At 55.2% G+C, this 16,227-nt stretch overlaps 1 protein-coding gene across 38 annotated transcripts in view; it reads left to right on the forward strand.

Moving 5' to 3' along the window:
- The first annotated feature begins 7,039 nt into the window (after positions 1-7,039).
- Positions 7,040-16,227, forward strand: part of SEC16A (SEC16 homolog A, endoplasmic reticulum export factor) — a 34,909-nt gene continuing 25,721 nt past the window's right edge. For 8 of the 38 annotated variants that reach the window (XM_072748073.1, XM_072748081.1, XM_072748077.1 and 5 more), the window contains exons 1-3: positions 8,342-8,547; positions 12,416-14,961; positions 15,673-16,074. In XM_072748073.1, the coding sequence (XP_072604174.1) occupies positions 12,484-14,961; positions 15,673-16,074 (2,880 nt within the window). In that variant the 5' untranslated portion in view covers positions 8,342-8,547; positions 12,416-12,483. Of the gene's footprint in view, positions 7,385-7,878; positions 8,134-8,341; positions 8,548-10,253; positions 12,110-12,415; positions 16,075-16,227 lie in introns of those variants that run through there. The other 30 variants (XM_072748063.1, XM_072748069.1, XM_072748066.1 and 27 more) reach the window with 12 other exon arrangements.

Raw genomic sequence — 16,227 nt, forward strand, 5'->3', positions numbered from 1 at the left:
TCTGGTTGTGGCATCTGCTCCCTTCCTTGGAGGCCAGGCGGGTGGGCGGGTGGGCAGGCCGCTCTATTCGGAGGGAAACAGCAATTCTTCTGCCCCTTCTGATGGGCAGTGATGGAGACCACCTGGCCCTGGCCCTTGGGGATGCTGGGGACAAGCCATCCCCAGGAGTTCTGCAGGCGTCTCTGCATCTGTGTGGGCCTGGCCCCATCCTGTGCAGGAGGCCAGGGACGTGGCAGCTAAAGCAGCCCCAAGGCACACACAGCCCCAAGGCACACACAGCCCCAGGGCAGGGGGCTCCTGTCCGTCAGAGAGGCAGGGCACCACCTGCCCAACCTGGGGAGCCCTGCGGGGTGGGGAGGGAGCTACAGGGGTGACCGTGGTGGGGAAGGTCATGTGAGGCTGAGGAGCTGCTGACGGCTGTCAGACACAGGCTGCCAGGCACCTGCAGGGCCCCCTTCTCCCTCCTACCTGTGCCTTTATCTCTACCTGGCCACATCCCAGCTGGCAGATTCCAGCCAGATTAACTGAGGGAGGGAACGTCGGATGGCCCCTACTACGACCCCTGCCCCATGGGCCCAGGAGACCCAAGCACAGGTGTGATCCCAAGATTTCCTTGCTGAGTTTGGAGCAAGGGGAAAGGAAATTTCCTTCCCCTCCCCACATACCCCTGCCCTGGCCCCGTGTCAGGCCCTGGGCTGTGCAGACCAGATGAGAGGTTCTAGGACGTGGAATAGGGTACATGGCCCGACTTTTGTGTATGGAGGGAGCAGAGCCAGTCTGAAATCTGCCCCAAGAACTCCCAGCACCCGAGATGCCACATCTAGGTGGCCAAAAGAAGTGAAAATGGCCCAAACAAGTTCCCACATGCACTTGTTCACTGCAGCACTATCCATAACAGCCAGGAGGCGGGAATAGCCCCAATGCCCAACAGCTGATGTGTGGATCACATGTGATGGTTCATTTCATGTGTCCCCTTGGCTGAGCCTTTTGGCCTTTTGTTTGTGGATGAGACTAACATTCGGATCAGTGGATGGAGTTACTTGAAGCCCTCTGCAGCATGGGTGGGCCTCATCCGATCAGTTGATGACCATACTAGAACAAAGAGACTGAGAGGGAAGGCCTCCTGCCTCACCCTTGGCCCCGGAACAGAGCTGCTCTTGAGCACGGATGGAAGTATCAGCTCTTTCCTGGGTCTCAAGCCTGAGGACTCTCAGATGGAAACCGAACCGTTAGCTTTCCTGGCTTGTGTGCCTTCAGACTCAGGCAGGAGCCTTTGACATCACCTGTCCCAGGCTTTGGCCTGCTGACCACACACCCTGGGACTTCCCAGCTCCGTAATCTTACAAGCCCAGTCCTGATCATAGGCCTCTTTATACACACGTGCAGCCTTTCAGTTCTGTCTGGAGAACCCAGACCAAGTGCACACGATGGGGTATGATGTAGCCCCAAAAAGGAACGGAGGCCTAGCACAAGGGTACAGCAAACCCCAAACATGTGATGCTGGGTGCCAGGAGCCTGACATGGAGGCCTCGTCATATATGGCTCCATTGATATGAACGTGCAGAACGGGGGAGCCCAGAGAGGCAGGAAGCAGGGTGGGGGTGCCTATGGTGCCTCGGAAGGCAGGGTCCCCCAGGGGTGCTGGCTGCATAGCAGGCTGAACATATTGAGACTGGTGTGCTCGCTCCAACAATGACGACTTCTGTTTTAGCTCAGTTACTGTTTTAGAAGAAACAACCAAGTCCCAGCAGTGTTTGCAGTTCCAAGAGGCTCATCTAGGTGGTAGGATCCCCCAATGCAGCAGGGTGGGCCTCGGGAGTCCCCAGAGTCACCAGAGCCCTGGACAGCTGGATGGAAGCCCACAGAAGAGAACGGAGCCCTCAGAGCATCACCCTGCTCCAGCTCACACGGAGCGCAGAGTGGGGAGCCCTGCCTGTGTCCCAGCGGACAAGGTCCTGGGGGCTGCCAGCCTCTGGCCATGTGCTCTGTCCTGCTCTGCAGTCCGCCCCTCAGGGACTTGTCCCCACCCACCTGGCTCTGAGACTCCCAGCCAGTGTCCCCTGGGGCCCAGAGCTGCTCCCCCGCCCTGGCTACAGAGCCCCCACCACCATCAGGCTCTCCCTCTGCCCTGTGGTCCTCATTCCTCAATGTATGCCCTGGGCTGGCAGGCTCAGCCAGTCCCCACCCCTAGGAGGCCCCACTAGACACCACAGGCCTCCCAGAGAGGACACAGGCCCTGACTTAGGGGGCCTGTTCCAGCTGAATTGTGTCCCCTCCCCCCAGAATTTCTGTTTTGAGACCTGAGGTCCCAGGACCTTGGGATGTGGCTTATTGGGAGACGTGGTGTCTATAGTGCTAATCAGGGTAATGGGAGGCTGGGAGTACACCCCAATCCAGCCTGACGGCTGTCCTTATAAAAAGAGAACACAGACGCACACACGGGGGCCACCAGGTGGGTTGCGGGAGGACATGGCCATCTGCAAACGCGGGAGGGAGGCCTTGGGAGGAACCAGGCCTGCCCTGCTCAAATGTCCAGCCTCAAAGATGTGAGGGAAATAGTTTCTGTTGAGCCACCCAGTCTGTGGGGCTTGGTTAAGGCAGCCCTAGCCGACCAGCCAAGGGTGCCGGGTCTCACCTCCGGGTGCCAGAGCCATTCCCCAGGGGCCCTAGCAGCCCCAGCAGCCCCAGCCAGCTGGCCAGGCACATACCCGGAGCCCCTGTCCCTCCTCTGGAGACTTGGGCCCAGCAACACAAAGCACATGACACCTACAGCAGAGCTGCAGGCCCAGTTCCCCCCACCCCCGGGGCTTCCTTCCTTCGGGACAACTTGTTTGAACTGGGTGGAGGGACAGGGCGCAGGGGAGGCGGATAACTTTGTTCAGCACCTTGAGGGGTGATTCAGAGCTGCACCTTCCAGTGAAAGTGTACCAAGTGTGACACAAGCCACAAACACAGTGCTAAACATCTCAGTAGCCACATTTTAAAAAAGTGAAAAGAAACAAGAAAAAACTTATGAATATGTTTTAGATAATCCAATATATCTGGAACATTAGCATCTCAACCTGTAATTGGCAGGCCGCCTGGGTGGCTCAGCCGTCAGCCCAGGGCGTGATCCTGGGGTCCTGGGATCGAGTTCTGTATCAGGGTTCCCTGCATGGAGCCTGCTTCTCCCTCTGCCTGTGTCTCTGCCTGTCTGTGTCTCTCATGAATAAATAAATAAAATCTTTAAATAATAAAATAAAATAAAACCTGAGCCATCGAAAGGTGTAACCTTACATAAGTGACTTGCTCTTTGCCCTGTTTCCTTGTTTTCCGGTGGAGAAAAGGGAAGGCTGCTGGCCACACCTGGTGAAGGTGATGCAGGGCAATGCGCATTATAGGTATTCTTTATGGAAAAGAAACACTTCCCAGACCCTGGGCTGTGAGGATGAAACCACTAAGCACACAGCTCGAAAAACACACGTTCCCTGTCTCTGTGGCAGCATCGAGCTCAACTTGGAGGATTTACGGAGCACCTGTTGTGTGAACAGAACAACGCCTGCTGTTGAGGGGTGTAAGGAGTCCGGAAATACTCCCCCTGGAAAGGGCCCCAGTCTAGGGGTGTTGGGGGGAAGCCGGAATCTTTGATCCTGCAGCAAGGCCCAGATCCTGCAGGAGCCTCTGAAGCCCAGGTCCCCAGACCCTACCTCCAATGGGAGGCGGCTCTCTGCCGCCCCCTGCTGGCAGGTTACCGCCACTGTCCCCTCGGCCGGCAGGTGCTCCCGCGGGGATTTCCATCATTCACACCTGCAGCTCACAACTGTCTCAAGGTCGCCCAGTCACGGTGTTATTGGTGTTATTGTCCCGTTTTACAGACGAGGAGGCTGAGGCTCAAAGAGACAGGCCGCTTCCCCAGGTGCACCCATTTGAGCCAGGGTGGTATGGCTCCCTGGTCCACGTTCTCACAACCACTCGAGGAGCCTCTGTGGCTCAGTCACACACTTTCCAGATGGGAACTTGGACGCCCAGGAGTCAGTGCTGCAGCCAGCCTGGCACTTGGTGCTCCACCGTGGCCTTTCTGCCTTCCCAATCCGCAAGCCCCCAGGCCTCCGAGTCCATGCTCAGGGCTCACGCCCTCCTTTTACTTCAGCTGATGTGGTGGTGGTGGTGGTGGGGGGGGGGGGGGTGGCTGCAGATGCTGCTGGCATCTGAGTCACTGAGGCTCAGCTCTCCCTGCCAGTCTGGTCTAGCAGCCTGACTGCTCCCCTGGGGCCCCAAGGCCCCCTCCTGGACTCCCGGGTCTTGTTAGCACCCTGCCAGAGCCAGAGGAAGGCCAAACTGACCATGTCATTCCTGGTGGGAGCTCCCAAGAGCTTCCTTGCCCTCAGAAATCTAGTGCAGGGCCTGCAGAGCCCTGGGCAACGCATAACCGCCTGATGCCACCACCCACCTAAGGATTTCCGCCCCTTGCTGCTCCTACACAAGCTTCTGCTTGCTTCAGCCACAAATGCTCCTTTTCCTCCGTCCCGGGCTCTACTCTGTCACCCGCAGGTGGGATCCACATCTTGCAGGTGCTCCCATATCCCCTCCACCCCCACTGGGTGCATTGGCAGCTGCTCAGAGTGCACCATCCCTGGGGCAGGGGCCGGCCTAGCAGTCCCACAGCCACAGTTCCAGCTCCTAGCGGTGCCTGGCGCGCAGTAGGGGCTCAGCAAATGACTGTACAGTTTTGTGAAAGAGGTCTCGGTTTTTTTCCAGGGCCCGGCGGCAGCTAATGGGACACAATTCACTTTCTCATGTGGCTCTGATTCTCTGTGGCTTGACTCACGTGGAAATGGCATCCCTCCCGTGCTTCTAGGACACTCCTCTCACTTATGTGTCACCTTACATGTTTAGTACTGGACTCAATGATTGAGGAAAAAAAGAATTATCTGAGGCGTGCAGGTGCCACGCATGTTTCCAGGTGCTGGAGATGAGAGCTAATGAGGACGCTGATGGTGGGGACATTCTTCAAGCTCAGCCCGGGTGTGGATTTTCTCTCAAAAGGCGCCCCAGGGGGCTGGATTGTACCCCAGCTGCCCCCCATGGAGGCACCTCCCTCTCCTTACATTCATTCAGCCTGGTCACACACCACCGACAACTCTCCACACTATGGGAGCCTGATGCACAGGGGCCACGGGACAGGCTTGAACACCTCACTCTCTCTGCCCCCCTGACCTGCCCTCTCCTGAAGGAGCTGACGGCCCCTCCTCTCCATTTGGACCTCCTCAGCTGTATGGCCTCCTTCCTCTTCCAGAAGCCCTCCCTGCCAGCTTTTTCCATCTCTGAGGCCCCAATGCACTTTTTCCCTGGACAACTCAGCCAGTCCTGTTGCATGGAGGCACACCTTGCTCTCTCCAGGCTGAATCAAGCAAGCCCCCTCCGACGCCCCCAGTCTCAGCACCCAGGGCTGAAGGGGAGTGCCCAGTGTGGAGCAGGACTGTCCTATAAACATCCACTTGCAGATCCCTCAACTGCAGCTACTTTATGCCCTGGGGAAGCAAGGGGCAGAGGCTCAGACACTGAGACTGCGGCCACCCCTCCGAGGGCTCCTTCTCCAGTCACCGAAATGGTCAGTTGTCAGATCCACAATCTAGGGAGTTATAGCCCCAGGCTGGGGCCGCTGCCTGGGGTCCCCGACCCCCTCCTTCCATGTGCTGTCTAGGCCAGTGCTGTCCAATGGCAATATGCCCAGCATGTATGGAATTTTAAACTTCTGATGAGCTCCATTAAAAAAGGGAAACAGATGAAATAAATTTTAATAGTATATTTAACTCAATATACCCCAAATATTACCATTTCAACATGCAATAGAAAGCTACCAGTGAAGGGGATCCCTGGGTGGCTCAGCAGCTTGGTGCCTGCCTTGGGCCCAGGGCATGATCCTGGAGTCCTGGGATCGAGTCCCATGTTGGACTCCTTCCATGGAGCCTTTTTTTCCCCTCTGCCTGTGTCCCTGCCTCTCTCTTTCTCTTTTTCTGTGCTCTCATAAATAAATGAATCTTTTTTTTTTTTTTTTTAAAGAAAGCTATCAGCGGACTAGTTGACATTCTTGGCACTCTGGCCTCTAATGCTGCTAAGATCCCACCTCTGCTCAGCCCGGCCTCCCTTGCAGATGCCCAGTGGCAGCCATCTTTGGACAGTGCAGGCTACTGGGAGGGGCTGACGATTGTGCTGTTGAAAATGCAGCGTGACAGACTGCCGTAATGCTGGAAAGGACAGCCCGGCTCCCTGGCACAGCCTCTGTCCATTGTCCTGGAAGTACGTAGCCCTGTGTCCGGGTGCTCTGGGTCACAGGACTACAGCTCTGGTTACGGAGCTTTGCATGAGCAACTAATAACTTTGCCCTCAGGAAAGAGGCTGACTCTAGCCCCTGTAGGCGGGTTTCAGGGAGGTGGTGGCATTTGCATGCAGCCTCCACCAGCCAGGGAGGACAAAGAGAAAGGAGAGGGACACGCTGCAGGTAAAGGGATGGACGACTCCTCAGGCACAGCAGCGGCTGTCGTGGCAGCGCACCCTTCGCCCCCCTGCACAGGTCTCATGTGCTCTTCAGCCAGAGTCACCCTATGCCCATTTGCCCCTGACTGGCCCAGGACAGTCAAGCTCATGCCTGCTGTTCTGGTGCATGCATCAACAGCATGTTGTTTAGGTGCTCACCCCGCCTGGACTCTAGGCTGATGAGGCCACGATGGTCAGGGAGGGCAAGGAAGCTTAAAGTGGAGGACCTGAGACTCAGAGCCCAGCCTCCGACACCTCTGGCTCCGCTGGGGGCCTAGACCCTTCTCCTGCACACCAGGCTCCGAACAGCCAAGGACCCAAGGGCCTCCATTCCAGAGGCCTAGCAGTGGGGAGGTGGGGATGGGCCCCTGCACCTTTGCCTCTGCTTCCTCCTTTCAGGGGGGTTCACAGTGACTTCTGTCTCTGTGGAGCGGATTGTTGGGACAAAGTGACCGCAGGAGGAAGTGAATCAAGGGCGGCAGGGTCCGGGGCCGAGTTCCAGCACACGATCTCTCACTGTGTTGAAATAGGTTGGGACCTTGATTTCTGCAAGGCAAATGTTAGTTTAGCAGAGTGGCCACGTCAGATGGGCTGAACCTCCTCCCGCACCCCCTGACAGCGTGGCTGCTCCCTGCCAGCGTCAGAGCAAACAGGTAGCTGAGCCACACTCCTTCCTTCTCCCCAGGCTCGCGTACCACAGGTGAGCAGGGAGCCCGCCCACCCCAGGAGGCCTCAGCGCCCGCTGCCCGAACTGGCCGCTGCTGGCAGCTCGGCCTCGCGGGGCTATGCAATCGGACGCCCCCCCCCACACCCCGGAAGTTGCTGGGGCACTTGGGGGCAGGTCGCGCCTTGCCAGGCATGGGTGCAGGTGAGTGGGCCGGCCCTGCTGGCTGGAAGCTTCCCCACCTTCTGAACCTCCCTTTCTCAGGGGGAAATGCAGGTATACACGGCAGCACCCGGTCCCGAAGACCCTCCCCGGGAAGGAGCAGGAGGCTGAGCGCGGCGGCCCGCCTGTCCCGGTACCCGCTCAACGGCTGCGGAAGGCCGCACGCAGCCCTGGCTTTCGTCCCCGCGGCTTGGGGACCCGGGGCATCGACGGACGCCGCGGGGCGTGCGCGGCGGTAGCGGCCGCGCCGGGGAGGGGGCGGGGCGGCGTAGCCCGGGCCGGGGCCTGCCCCCTGGACGGCTCCCAGGGGTCTGTTTCCCGAGGGCCGGGCGCGGACCGAAACAAACTTCCCGGGCAGAACCGGAACCCTGAACCGCAGCTGGCCGTAACCAGGCAACTGGAAAGCCGCCGCGCGGTGCACAGGCGCAGTCCGCAGCGGCGGCCGGCGCATGCGCAGTCGCCTTCCGCCCGTCTCCAGCCTTGCAGGAAGTCCAACGGCAGAATGGGAGGGTCGCGCCTGCGCCAGGGCGCCGCTCGGGTTCTCGGCGTCGCCGAGTAGCCGATCTCGGTGGGTGCGCCCGCTGGCTTCGGTCGATCAAGACTAGACCCTCACTTGGGTCTGACTGAAGAGCCCCGACTCTTCTCCCATCCTAAGACAAGGAAAGACTGAGAGAAAGAGCTGGCGTGACGGGGACGTCTCCGGGTAGCCCGCCGCGCCCCCCGCCCGAAAGGTGGGCGAAGGGCGGGTCACGGGGGGGCGGGGCTGAGGGGCGAGGCCAAGGGGGCGGGACGAAGGGATGAACGCCGAGAGATTGGTCGCAAGCGGGGGGCCGGGTCAACGGGGCGGACGAATGGATGGTCGGCGGGGGAGGGGGCGGAGCTAGCGTACCGGGCGTAGCGTCACGGGGCAGCTGCGATGGGCGGGGCCGATGGGCGTGGTGGGCAGGCGTGGCGCGCGCTGACGTCGAGGTCGGACACGTCGGCGGCGCGGCGGCCGGAGCCGGATGTGCCAAGATGGCTGCTGCGGCTGCCGGGTCTTTGCTCGTCGCCACAGCCGGGCCGGCTTCCACCCGCGGCTCCTGAGGGGTTGGCCCAGGGGTCGCGGAGGGGCCGGGAGGGAGCCTCGGGCGCCCTGTGGCGCGCCGGTGAGGGTTAGGGTCGGGGGGGGGGGAGCGGCCGGGCCGGGCCCAGCCCCGGGTGGACGGCGCGTCTCCGGGGGCCGCCAGGGGTCGGCCCGGGTCCCGGGGGCCGGTGGGGACCTGCGGGTGGGGACCAGACTGACTGACGTGGACCCCGCAGGCATGGCCGACTATGTGGCAGGTGCCCGTCGGGCTCAGCCCCGGCGGCCTGGATGGAGGGTTGTGTCGGAAGGGGTGGAGGATAGACCAGATCTGCAACTTTTCAAAGAGCACAAACGTGTACGAAATTTGCCTCACAGTTGTGCGTGTCCTTTGCTCGGAAGCTTCGGAAGTAGTTTAGTCCCGTTGGTTGGGAGATTTGTTCTGAGCCGAGCTGCTGAGAGAGTCGCATTGTTGTTGTCTGTTGGTAATTTCGTGGCGGAGTGACCGAGATGCTGCAGCGGAGGTCCGCCACTTGCTTTACATTAAGGGCTAGAGCGAGAGTTATGAACTCAGTAGGTTTCTCCTGGCAGAAGTATCACAGCCCAGCGTCTGGGCACACCACAGCTATTTAAAATCAGTTTTTGCTGCTTCACCTGTAAACACTTTTACATGGCTTAGGGATTGGGCATGATCTGCTTAAGATTCTGTGTTAGATACATGTGTGCAGGTGTTCTTCGCCAGAGCCACTATTCCCACTCCAGGTAGGGCAAGGAGCAAACCAGGTCACAGACAGTTGCTCCTCCAGAGATACTTTTGCAAGTTTCAGCACAGCCAGGCTCCCTGCAGTTTTGTGTTTGTTTTCTTCCATGCCTCTTCTTAGGGTTCTGGGTGGTGTCATCTTGCAAAGATAAGGCAAGAGGGACAATAGTGCGGCTTTCTTGTTCCTGTGATTCCTTCACCCTAAATAGCAGTAAGTCCCAAAATCCTATGCAGAACTTTCTTAAGGGTAGAGTGTCGATTTTAATGAAGCCTTCTTGCTTCTGTAAAGCTCTTCCCTGTCAGTGCATCCCTTAGGATCTTTTCTCACTTTTAGCAGTGTTTAGACTCCCCTTTCTTGTTGTTTAACATGTAAATGTATTTGTGTATTTAGAAAAGCTGGAGTTTATGGTGTCTTTGGGTGAAGTGTCCCATAGTCTGACAGGGACGTCACACTCACGGTGACTGTGAGGGAGATTGTAGGCAAAGGGTAGATAGACTCTTGGGTGCTTTCTGGTGCTCCTGTTGGTTTTATACGCTCATAGCTTGAATGTTTCAGTTCTACAGTCAGGACTGTGTATTGGAAATAGGTTGTGCTTAAGTATATCACGGAGATACAAAGCAGTCTACTTGAAGGGCTACGTTTATGAGTAATGCATCTTTCAGAAACAGCTGGTTTCTCTAAAATAATGCTTTTGTTTGTTTTTGTTTTTTGTTAAATGACTTGGGGATACAGGATGACTTCCGGGCTGGAATTAAGCTCCTAGGGTCAGGAGAGAAATATTAGGCAGTTTTTCTGTTTATGAATTGAGGAAAGGAACAAAAGAATAATGTTCCTGTTCAAGATTGTTCTGAATGAAATTGACATATTGCCAAAAAGCTCTCAATTATGGGAGAGGGAGAGTAGGGGATTTTACTTTATAGGGAAGTAATAGCATTTGCCTAAAAACTGGTTCTTAGTCTAGGAATTGAGAAAATAGTTTTGTTTTGTTTTGTTTAAAGGTTTTTCTTTCTTTTTTATTCATGAGACACAGGCAGAGGAAGAAGCAGGCTCCATGCAGGGAACCCGATGTGGGACTCGATCCTGGGACTCCAAGATCACGCCCTAGCTGAAGGCGGTGCTAAGCTGCCGAACCACCCAGGGATCCCTGAGAAAATAGTTTTTAAAGAAAGTTTCTTCAAGGAAAACATTTAAGTATAAACCTGTGAAATTTACTCTTTGATAACATTTCCCTGTTAAAAAGCAGCAGGGATTAAGGCATCCCAGAACCTACTGTGAATAGAATTTTGTAAGATGAAACCCAGAAGGAACCTTAGAAATGGTCATATTGCTTCTTTCACTTCACAGATGAAGAGGCTGGGTCCCAGAAAGACAAGTGGTGTTCCCTGGGGCCATTCGGCTGGACACCCAGCCCTGCTCTCCTGTCATACCTCTGCTCTGTCACACCCCCTGGACCTCGGCCATGTGGGGTTTTTCTTTTTTCAATGTGTTTAAGATGGTTGAGGGTCCTCTGCTGAAGCCTTACAGGAGGAAGTTGTGTCTTGTAGGACATCCTGGGTGCCTCAGTTTCACAGATAAGAGGAGGCCTCTGCTTGTTCTACTGTCAGTCCAGCTGAGCTGTAAACATTCTTTGTTTTGAAATGGCAGTTTGTAACCTGGTGAGATCTCCGATGCAATTCCTAATATGGTCCATTAAGTTTGAGTGAGTTTTGAAATGCTCATCCATCAGAAGGGGTTCCCTGTTGGCTTAGGACAGAGCATGTGTGGGCAGTAATGGTAGTGAATTAATAGATTCCAAGCACCTGAGTTTCCAGAGAGGCATAGAAGCTTTCTTTTGTAAGTAGCTTTACTTAAAAACACATTCATAAATGTGTTCTTGTATCTGATTATCAGATTTCCAAGAGCAAAAACATCGTACATCTGCAGAAATGTGTGGGTTAAACTCTGGAGTCCTTCTATGATTTCTCCCTCTGGTGTTTACTTTTCCCTGTGATTGGCTAGACTTAACCCTGGTTGTTTGTGAGGATGGTACTGGAGGAAGAAGTTCCACGTAGAAAAGAACTTTGTAAAGAGACAACACCTGGGTTCTTGTCTTAGAAGTATAGGTTAACTATTTAAGATTATACTTAATGTATCTTATTTAGATAAACCCACCCCTAGGACCAGCAACAAAAGACACTGTAAAGATGATTTTTGCCCCTTTGTTGTCTCTAAAGTTTGTTGGCATTCTATTATTGAAAATCTTTGAATCAAGTCATTTGGTCAGGACTCTTTTTTTTTTTTTTTAAGATTTTATTTATTCATGAGAGACACAGAGAGAGGCAGAAACATAGGCAGAGGGAGAGGCAGGCTCCCTGTGGGGAGCCCGATGGGGGACTCAATCCCAGGACCCCGGGATCATGATCTGAGCCAAAGGCAGATGTTCAACCACTGAGCCACCCAGAGGTCCCCATTTGGTCAGCTTTAAAGTTGCTTTAAGTTTCCTTGGGGTTTTCATTCCGAGTATAGTTGTTGTAGCTCTAGCAGTCAGGGGCACCTGCTAGTGGCGTTCAACCAGTCACAGTGCAGAAAATAAGATCTTTTACAAGGGGTCATAAGAGGTATTTCTATGTATTTACGATTTTGCAACTTCTTTACTCTGTACTTTATAATGCTATTTCGTTACACTGGAAATGGAAATTTTAAACTTTCGTTTTCATTTCAGGATTGAACATTAACTTGTATGAGAAGTATGATATGTAATCTTAAGAGAGGAGTTGGCTGTTTCTGGATCTGGTGATAATTTACAGGAGAGATCAGTGTAGCTGGTAGTAAATCAGACCAGCAGTTAGGTTGTGCTTCATCTGTGTCCATGTGGTGGGGGCATCACAGAGGCATCAGGCATTCCAGGTGGGTATTCAGCAGGGCTCTGAAACAACCCCAGAGAAGGTAGTGACTTGTGTGAAGTCTGAAGTTGGTCAGTGAGCTCCCACACAGCCTGTGATTGTGTCCTGGGCTGGTGTCCGTGTGCTTGCCTGTGCGCTCAGCCGCTCCTCCTCTGGGCAGGAGGGGATGGGAGCAGGAGCGGCGGGCCTCAGGACTGGGCACGCAAACTCTTAAGTTTCCAGGCTTTCTCTGTTTTTTTTAGTTTCCCTAATTCTAGTTGGGAGTTTGAATATATGGATTTTATGCTGATTTCTTCTTTTTCTTTTTCAGTTCAAATTAAGGAAACCCTATATCCTGCTTCTTTCTGTAAGTGGATCTAATTGTGCAAAAGATCAGTCATGCAGCCACCACCCCAGGCAGCCCCATCAGGCGTGATTGGGCCACCTCCAGCTGGGACTCCTCAGAGCATGTTCTGGTCCAACAGACCGTATAGGAGACAGGCAAATAATAACACACCCGTGACTCCAATAACTTGCCCACTGCAGCCGGTGACGGATCCATTTGCTTTTAGTAGACAGGCGCTACAAAGTACATCATTGGGCAGTTCATCCAAAAACAGCCTGCCCATTTTGCAAGGCCCGGCCCCAGCAGCGTTCCCTCAGCGCCCTGGTCTGCCTGTGCCTCACACAAATGCTGGGGATACCCCCCAAGGACCTGTGTCACAGCCCAGAGCAGATGGTGGTCTGTTTTCCAGTGTGTTGACTCCTTCAGCACCATTGGAGTCAGAGTTGAACCGGAGTGCCGATGGTGCTCCCAGCTCAGAACCCGAAGTTCAGACTCTGCCGTGTCCTCAGTACATTCCAGGAGTGGGTCCTGACGGTTCCCACGGGGGGCATCCACCCATAAACCTGCCTGGGCCTGATAGGCCCCTGAGTACGCAGAACCCGCACGATGGTGCTCCAGTGTTAGCACCGCCCCCTTTCATCCCTCAGCCTCATCAGCCGATGCCAGGCCATTGGGGCCCAGGGCAGAGCAGCCCACAACCCTCAGGTCAGCACTACTGGCCCCGCCCAGAAGGACCTGTTCAGAATGCGGTGCCCCATGCCTCCAGTGTTCCTCACTTCCCTGCTCCGTCCAACCCGCACCATGGTCCTGGCCACGAGCAGCTCAACCCACTGATGCCTTTGCCAGGGCCCTTAGCCAGTGATGGAAGCAACGAGGCAGCCTACCTGCAAAGTGGAAACCACTCAACAAGTAACTTTGATCCTGAAAATGCATTCAGGCAAAATTCTCAAGCTGGGAATACTCGGGTGAGCCAGGAGCTCAGGCCAAGTCCAGGAGTGAATAAAGAGCAGTTGCCAGACCTTGCTCTCATTAATCCCCTCACTCAGGGAAATAGCCCAGAAAGCCATTTGCACTATCCCCCGGGGGCTGGGACCACCCGGGCCCTGCCAGAAGTGGACTCGGGAGCTCTCTCTATGTTTTTCCAAGGTGGGGAGACAGAAAATGAGGAGAACCTCTCATCTGAAAAAACTGGCTCTGCTGGTCAGTGTGACTTCGATGGCTTCTCCCCCAGTCCTGCACTCGGTCATGCTCCTGCCCATATGGGAGCAGGTAGCATTTACCAGGCCTTTCCCAAAGGTTCCAGCAGTGAGGCCACGCAGCCAGGAGGGCATCCACAACCTTATTTTTCTCAGTCTGCAGGTGCCCAGCCTGATAGACCCACCACAGCAAATGCTGCCGTCACCCTGTGGGGCAGCACAGCCAATGCAGGTACGCACGCTGCCAGTAGCTCACAATCTGAGAACGTGGAAGACCTTGAATTCATTCAGAATCAGGAAGTCCTGCCAAGTGAGCCTCTGAGCTTGGACCCTTCCACCCTGAGTGATCAGGTCAGATATGGGCCCCTTCCCAGGCCAGCCATCCCCAGGCTCGGTGTTGTGGGCCTTGCTGGAGGCGGGGGCCCAAATCTCGAGGCACCGGATTCAGCACCGCACCCTGTACGATCTGATAGCGTGTCATCCAGTTACAGCAGTAAGAGCCACAGGAATTCTTCGAGTGCAGCCAGGCCCCAAGAATTGGTAGGTACTTTCATTCAGCAAGAAGTTGGAAAACCTGAAGATGAGTCTTCGGGAAGTTTTTTTAAGCAAATAGATTCTTCTCCTGTGGGAGGTGAGACAAACGGGACCACCATGAGCCAGAATCACCACAGCAGCCTGTCTCAGCCCTCAACCCCTAGCCCCCCAAAACCCACTGGGATATTTCAGACAAGTGCAAATAGTTCATTTGAACCAGTGAAATCCCACTTAGTTGGAGTAAAACCAGTTGAGGCCGATCGGGCCAATGTGGTGGGTGAGGTGAGAGGAACCGCTGCCTACCAGAAGCAGCGCAGACCCACTGCTGCCCTACCTGACACCTCCCCCGGCAACCTGGAGCAGCCGCCAGACAACATAGAGACCCTGTTCACACTCCAGGCCTGTTCTCCGCCCTTTACTGTACCCGTGGAGGCCGGGCCTGGGCTCGTGCACACCACTGGACCACCCTTGGAAACTGTGCTTCTGGCAGCTGAGAAAAGGCCTTTGGCCAGAGCCCAGGGAGCTGTGAAGTGTGAGAGCCCAGTGACGACGTTGTGGGCGCAGAACGAGCTGCCAGATTTTGGAGGCAACGTCCTTCTAGCCCCAGCTGCTCCTGCATTGCATGTGCCTGTGAAACCACAGCCATCTGAAGTGATTCAGCCTCCAGATGAGGGCATGTCTGCTCCGCAGGCCCGGCAGCCAGGCTCCGGCCTCCCTCTGCAGAGTGGGGACAGCATCGGTGCTTCTGAGAACCTCGAGAATCCTCCCAAGATGGGAGAAGAGGAGGCGCTCCCGTCACAGGCAAGTTCTGGCTATGCCAGTCTGTTATCCTCACCACCCACTGAATCTTTGCAGAATCAACCAGTCTTGATCGCCCAGCCTGATCAAAGCTATAATTTGGCTCAGCCCATTAACTTTACTGTGTCCTTATCAAGTCCTAATGAGAAGAATCAGCCCTGGAGAGATGCTTTGATTGGGGATAAACCCTCCACAAGCAGCCGGGCTGTGGGGGGTGACTCTGGAGACAGCGCTCCTGTGTCTGGGATCGCGGCCGGCTCTCTCACCCGCTCGCCTCTGCCCAGCAGTCTCACGCAAAGTAGTTTTCCACATGTTCCTGGCACTTTGGAAATAGTTTCTAATCAACCTGCTAATTTGCTGGTTCAGCCACCACCTCATCCAGTTCCAAAGAACTTGCTTCCAGAAAACCAAAAGATTCATAATGTGGAGAATGTTCTTCCCGAGTTGGTCAGTAGCCCTGCTGGAAGCATAGGCATGATGTTAGTGCCACCTGCAAATGCTACCTCAGTACCTGCTGGTAATAAGGCAGATCACTCCAGTAATCGGGAAGAAACTGCTGGAGCCCTAGACTTTGCGCCTAATAGGACTTTGGAAAACCCTCTAAGAATGTATAGCCCGTCCCATTCTGACAGCTCTGCTTGTCCACACACTGTCAGCAGTCATCCTAGACAACTGGGGCCTGGGCCACATAACCCAGACTATTTCTACCAACAGGTGACAAAAGATGCTCAGGACCAGTGTGGCCTAGAGAGAGCCCAGCAGGAGCCCGCACCGCCTCCCCCACAAGGGCCCAAAGCAGCATGTTCAGAACCTTCAAACCCAGGAAGTCCACCCATACAGGGACAGCCCCAAAACTCGGTCCCACCACCTGCAAGTCCAGCTCCGGCTGACACGGGTCAGCAGTTGCCGCCGCCGCGGCCACCTCGGTCCTCCAGCGCATCTGTTGTGTCCACCAGCTCGAGCCAGGCAGCTGTGCGGTCGGACCAGCACTGGCTGCAGCCGCCACCTCCAGACTTGGCATCTTATTATTATTACAGACCCCTGTATGATGGCTACCAGTCCCATTACCCATCGCCCTACCCGCCGGATCCTGGCACGGTCTCCCTCTATTACCAGGTACGGTCAACCTCTCAGACTTGAATCCTGTGACCAGCGGTTTCTTTCTCTCGAGTTGTGCTCCATGGCAGGCTTTTGTTGCTCAATTCAGAAGTAATCTCTAGTGCCACCACTGTGCAGAGTGCCAGTTCCACATGCTACTGCATGAGGAAA

Source organism: Vulpes vulpes, chromosome 2 (assembly GCF_048418805.1).
Source record: "Vulpes vulpes isolate BD-2025 chromosome 2, VulVul3, whole genome shotgun sequence".
Classification (NCBI taxonomy): domain Eukaryota; kingdom Metazoa; phylum Chordata; class Mammalia; order Carnivora; family Canidae; genus Vulpes; species Vulpes vulpes.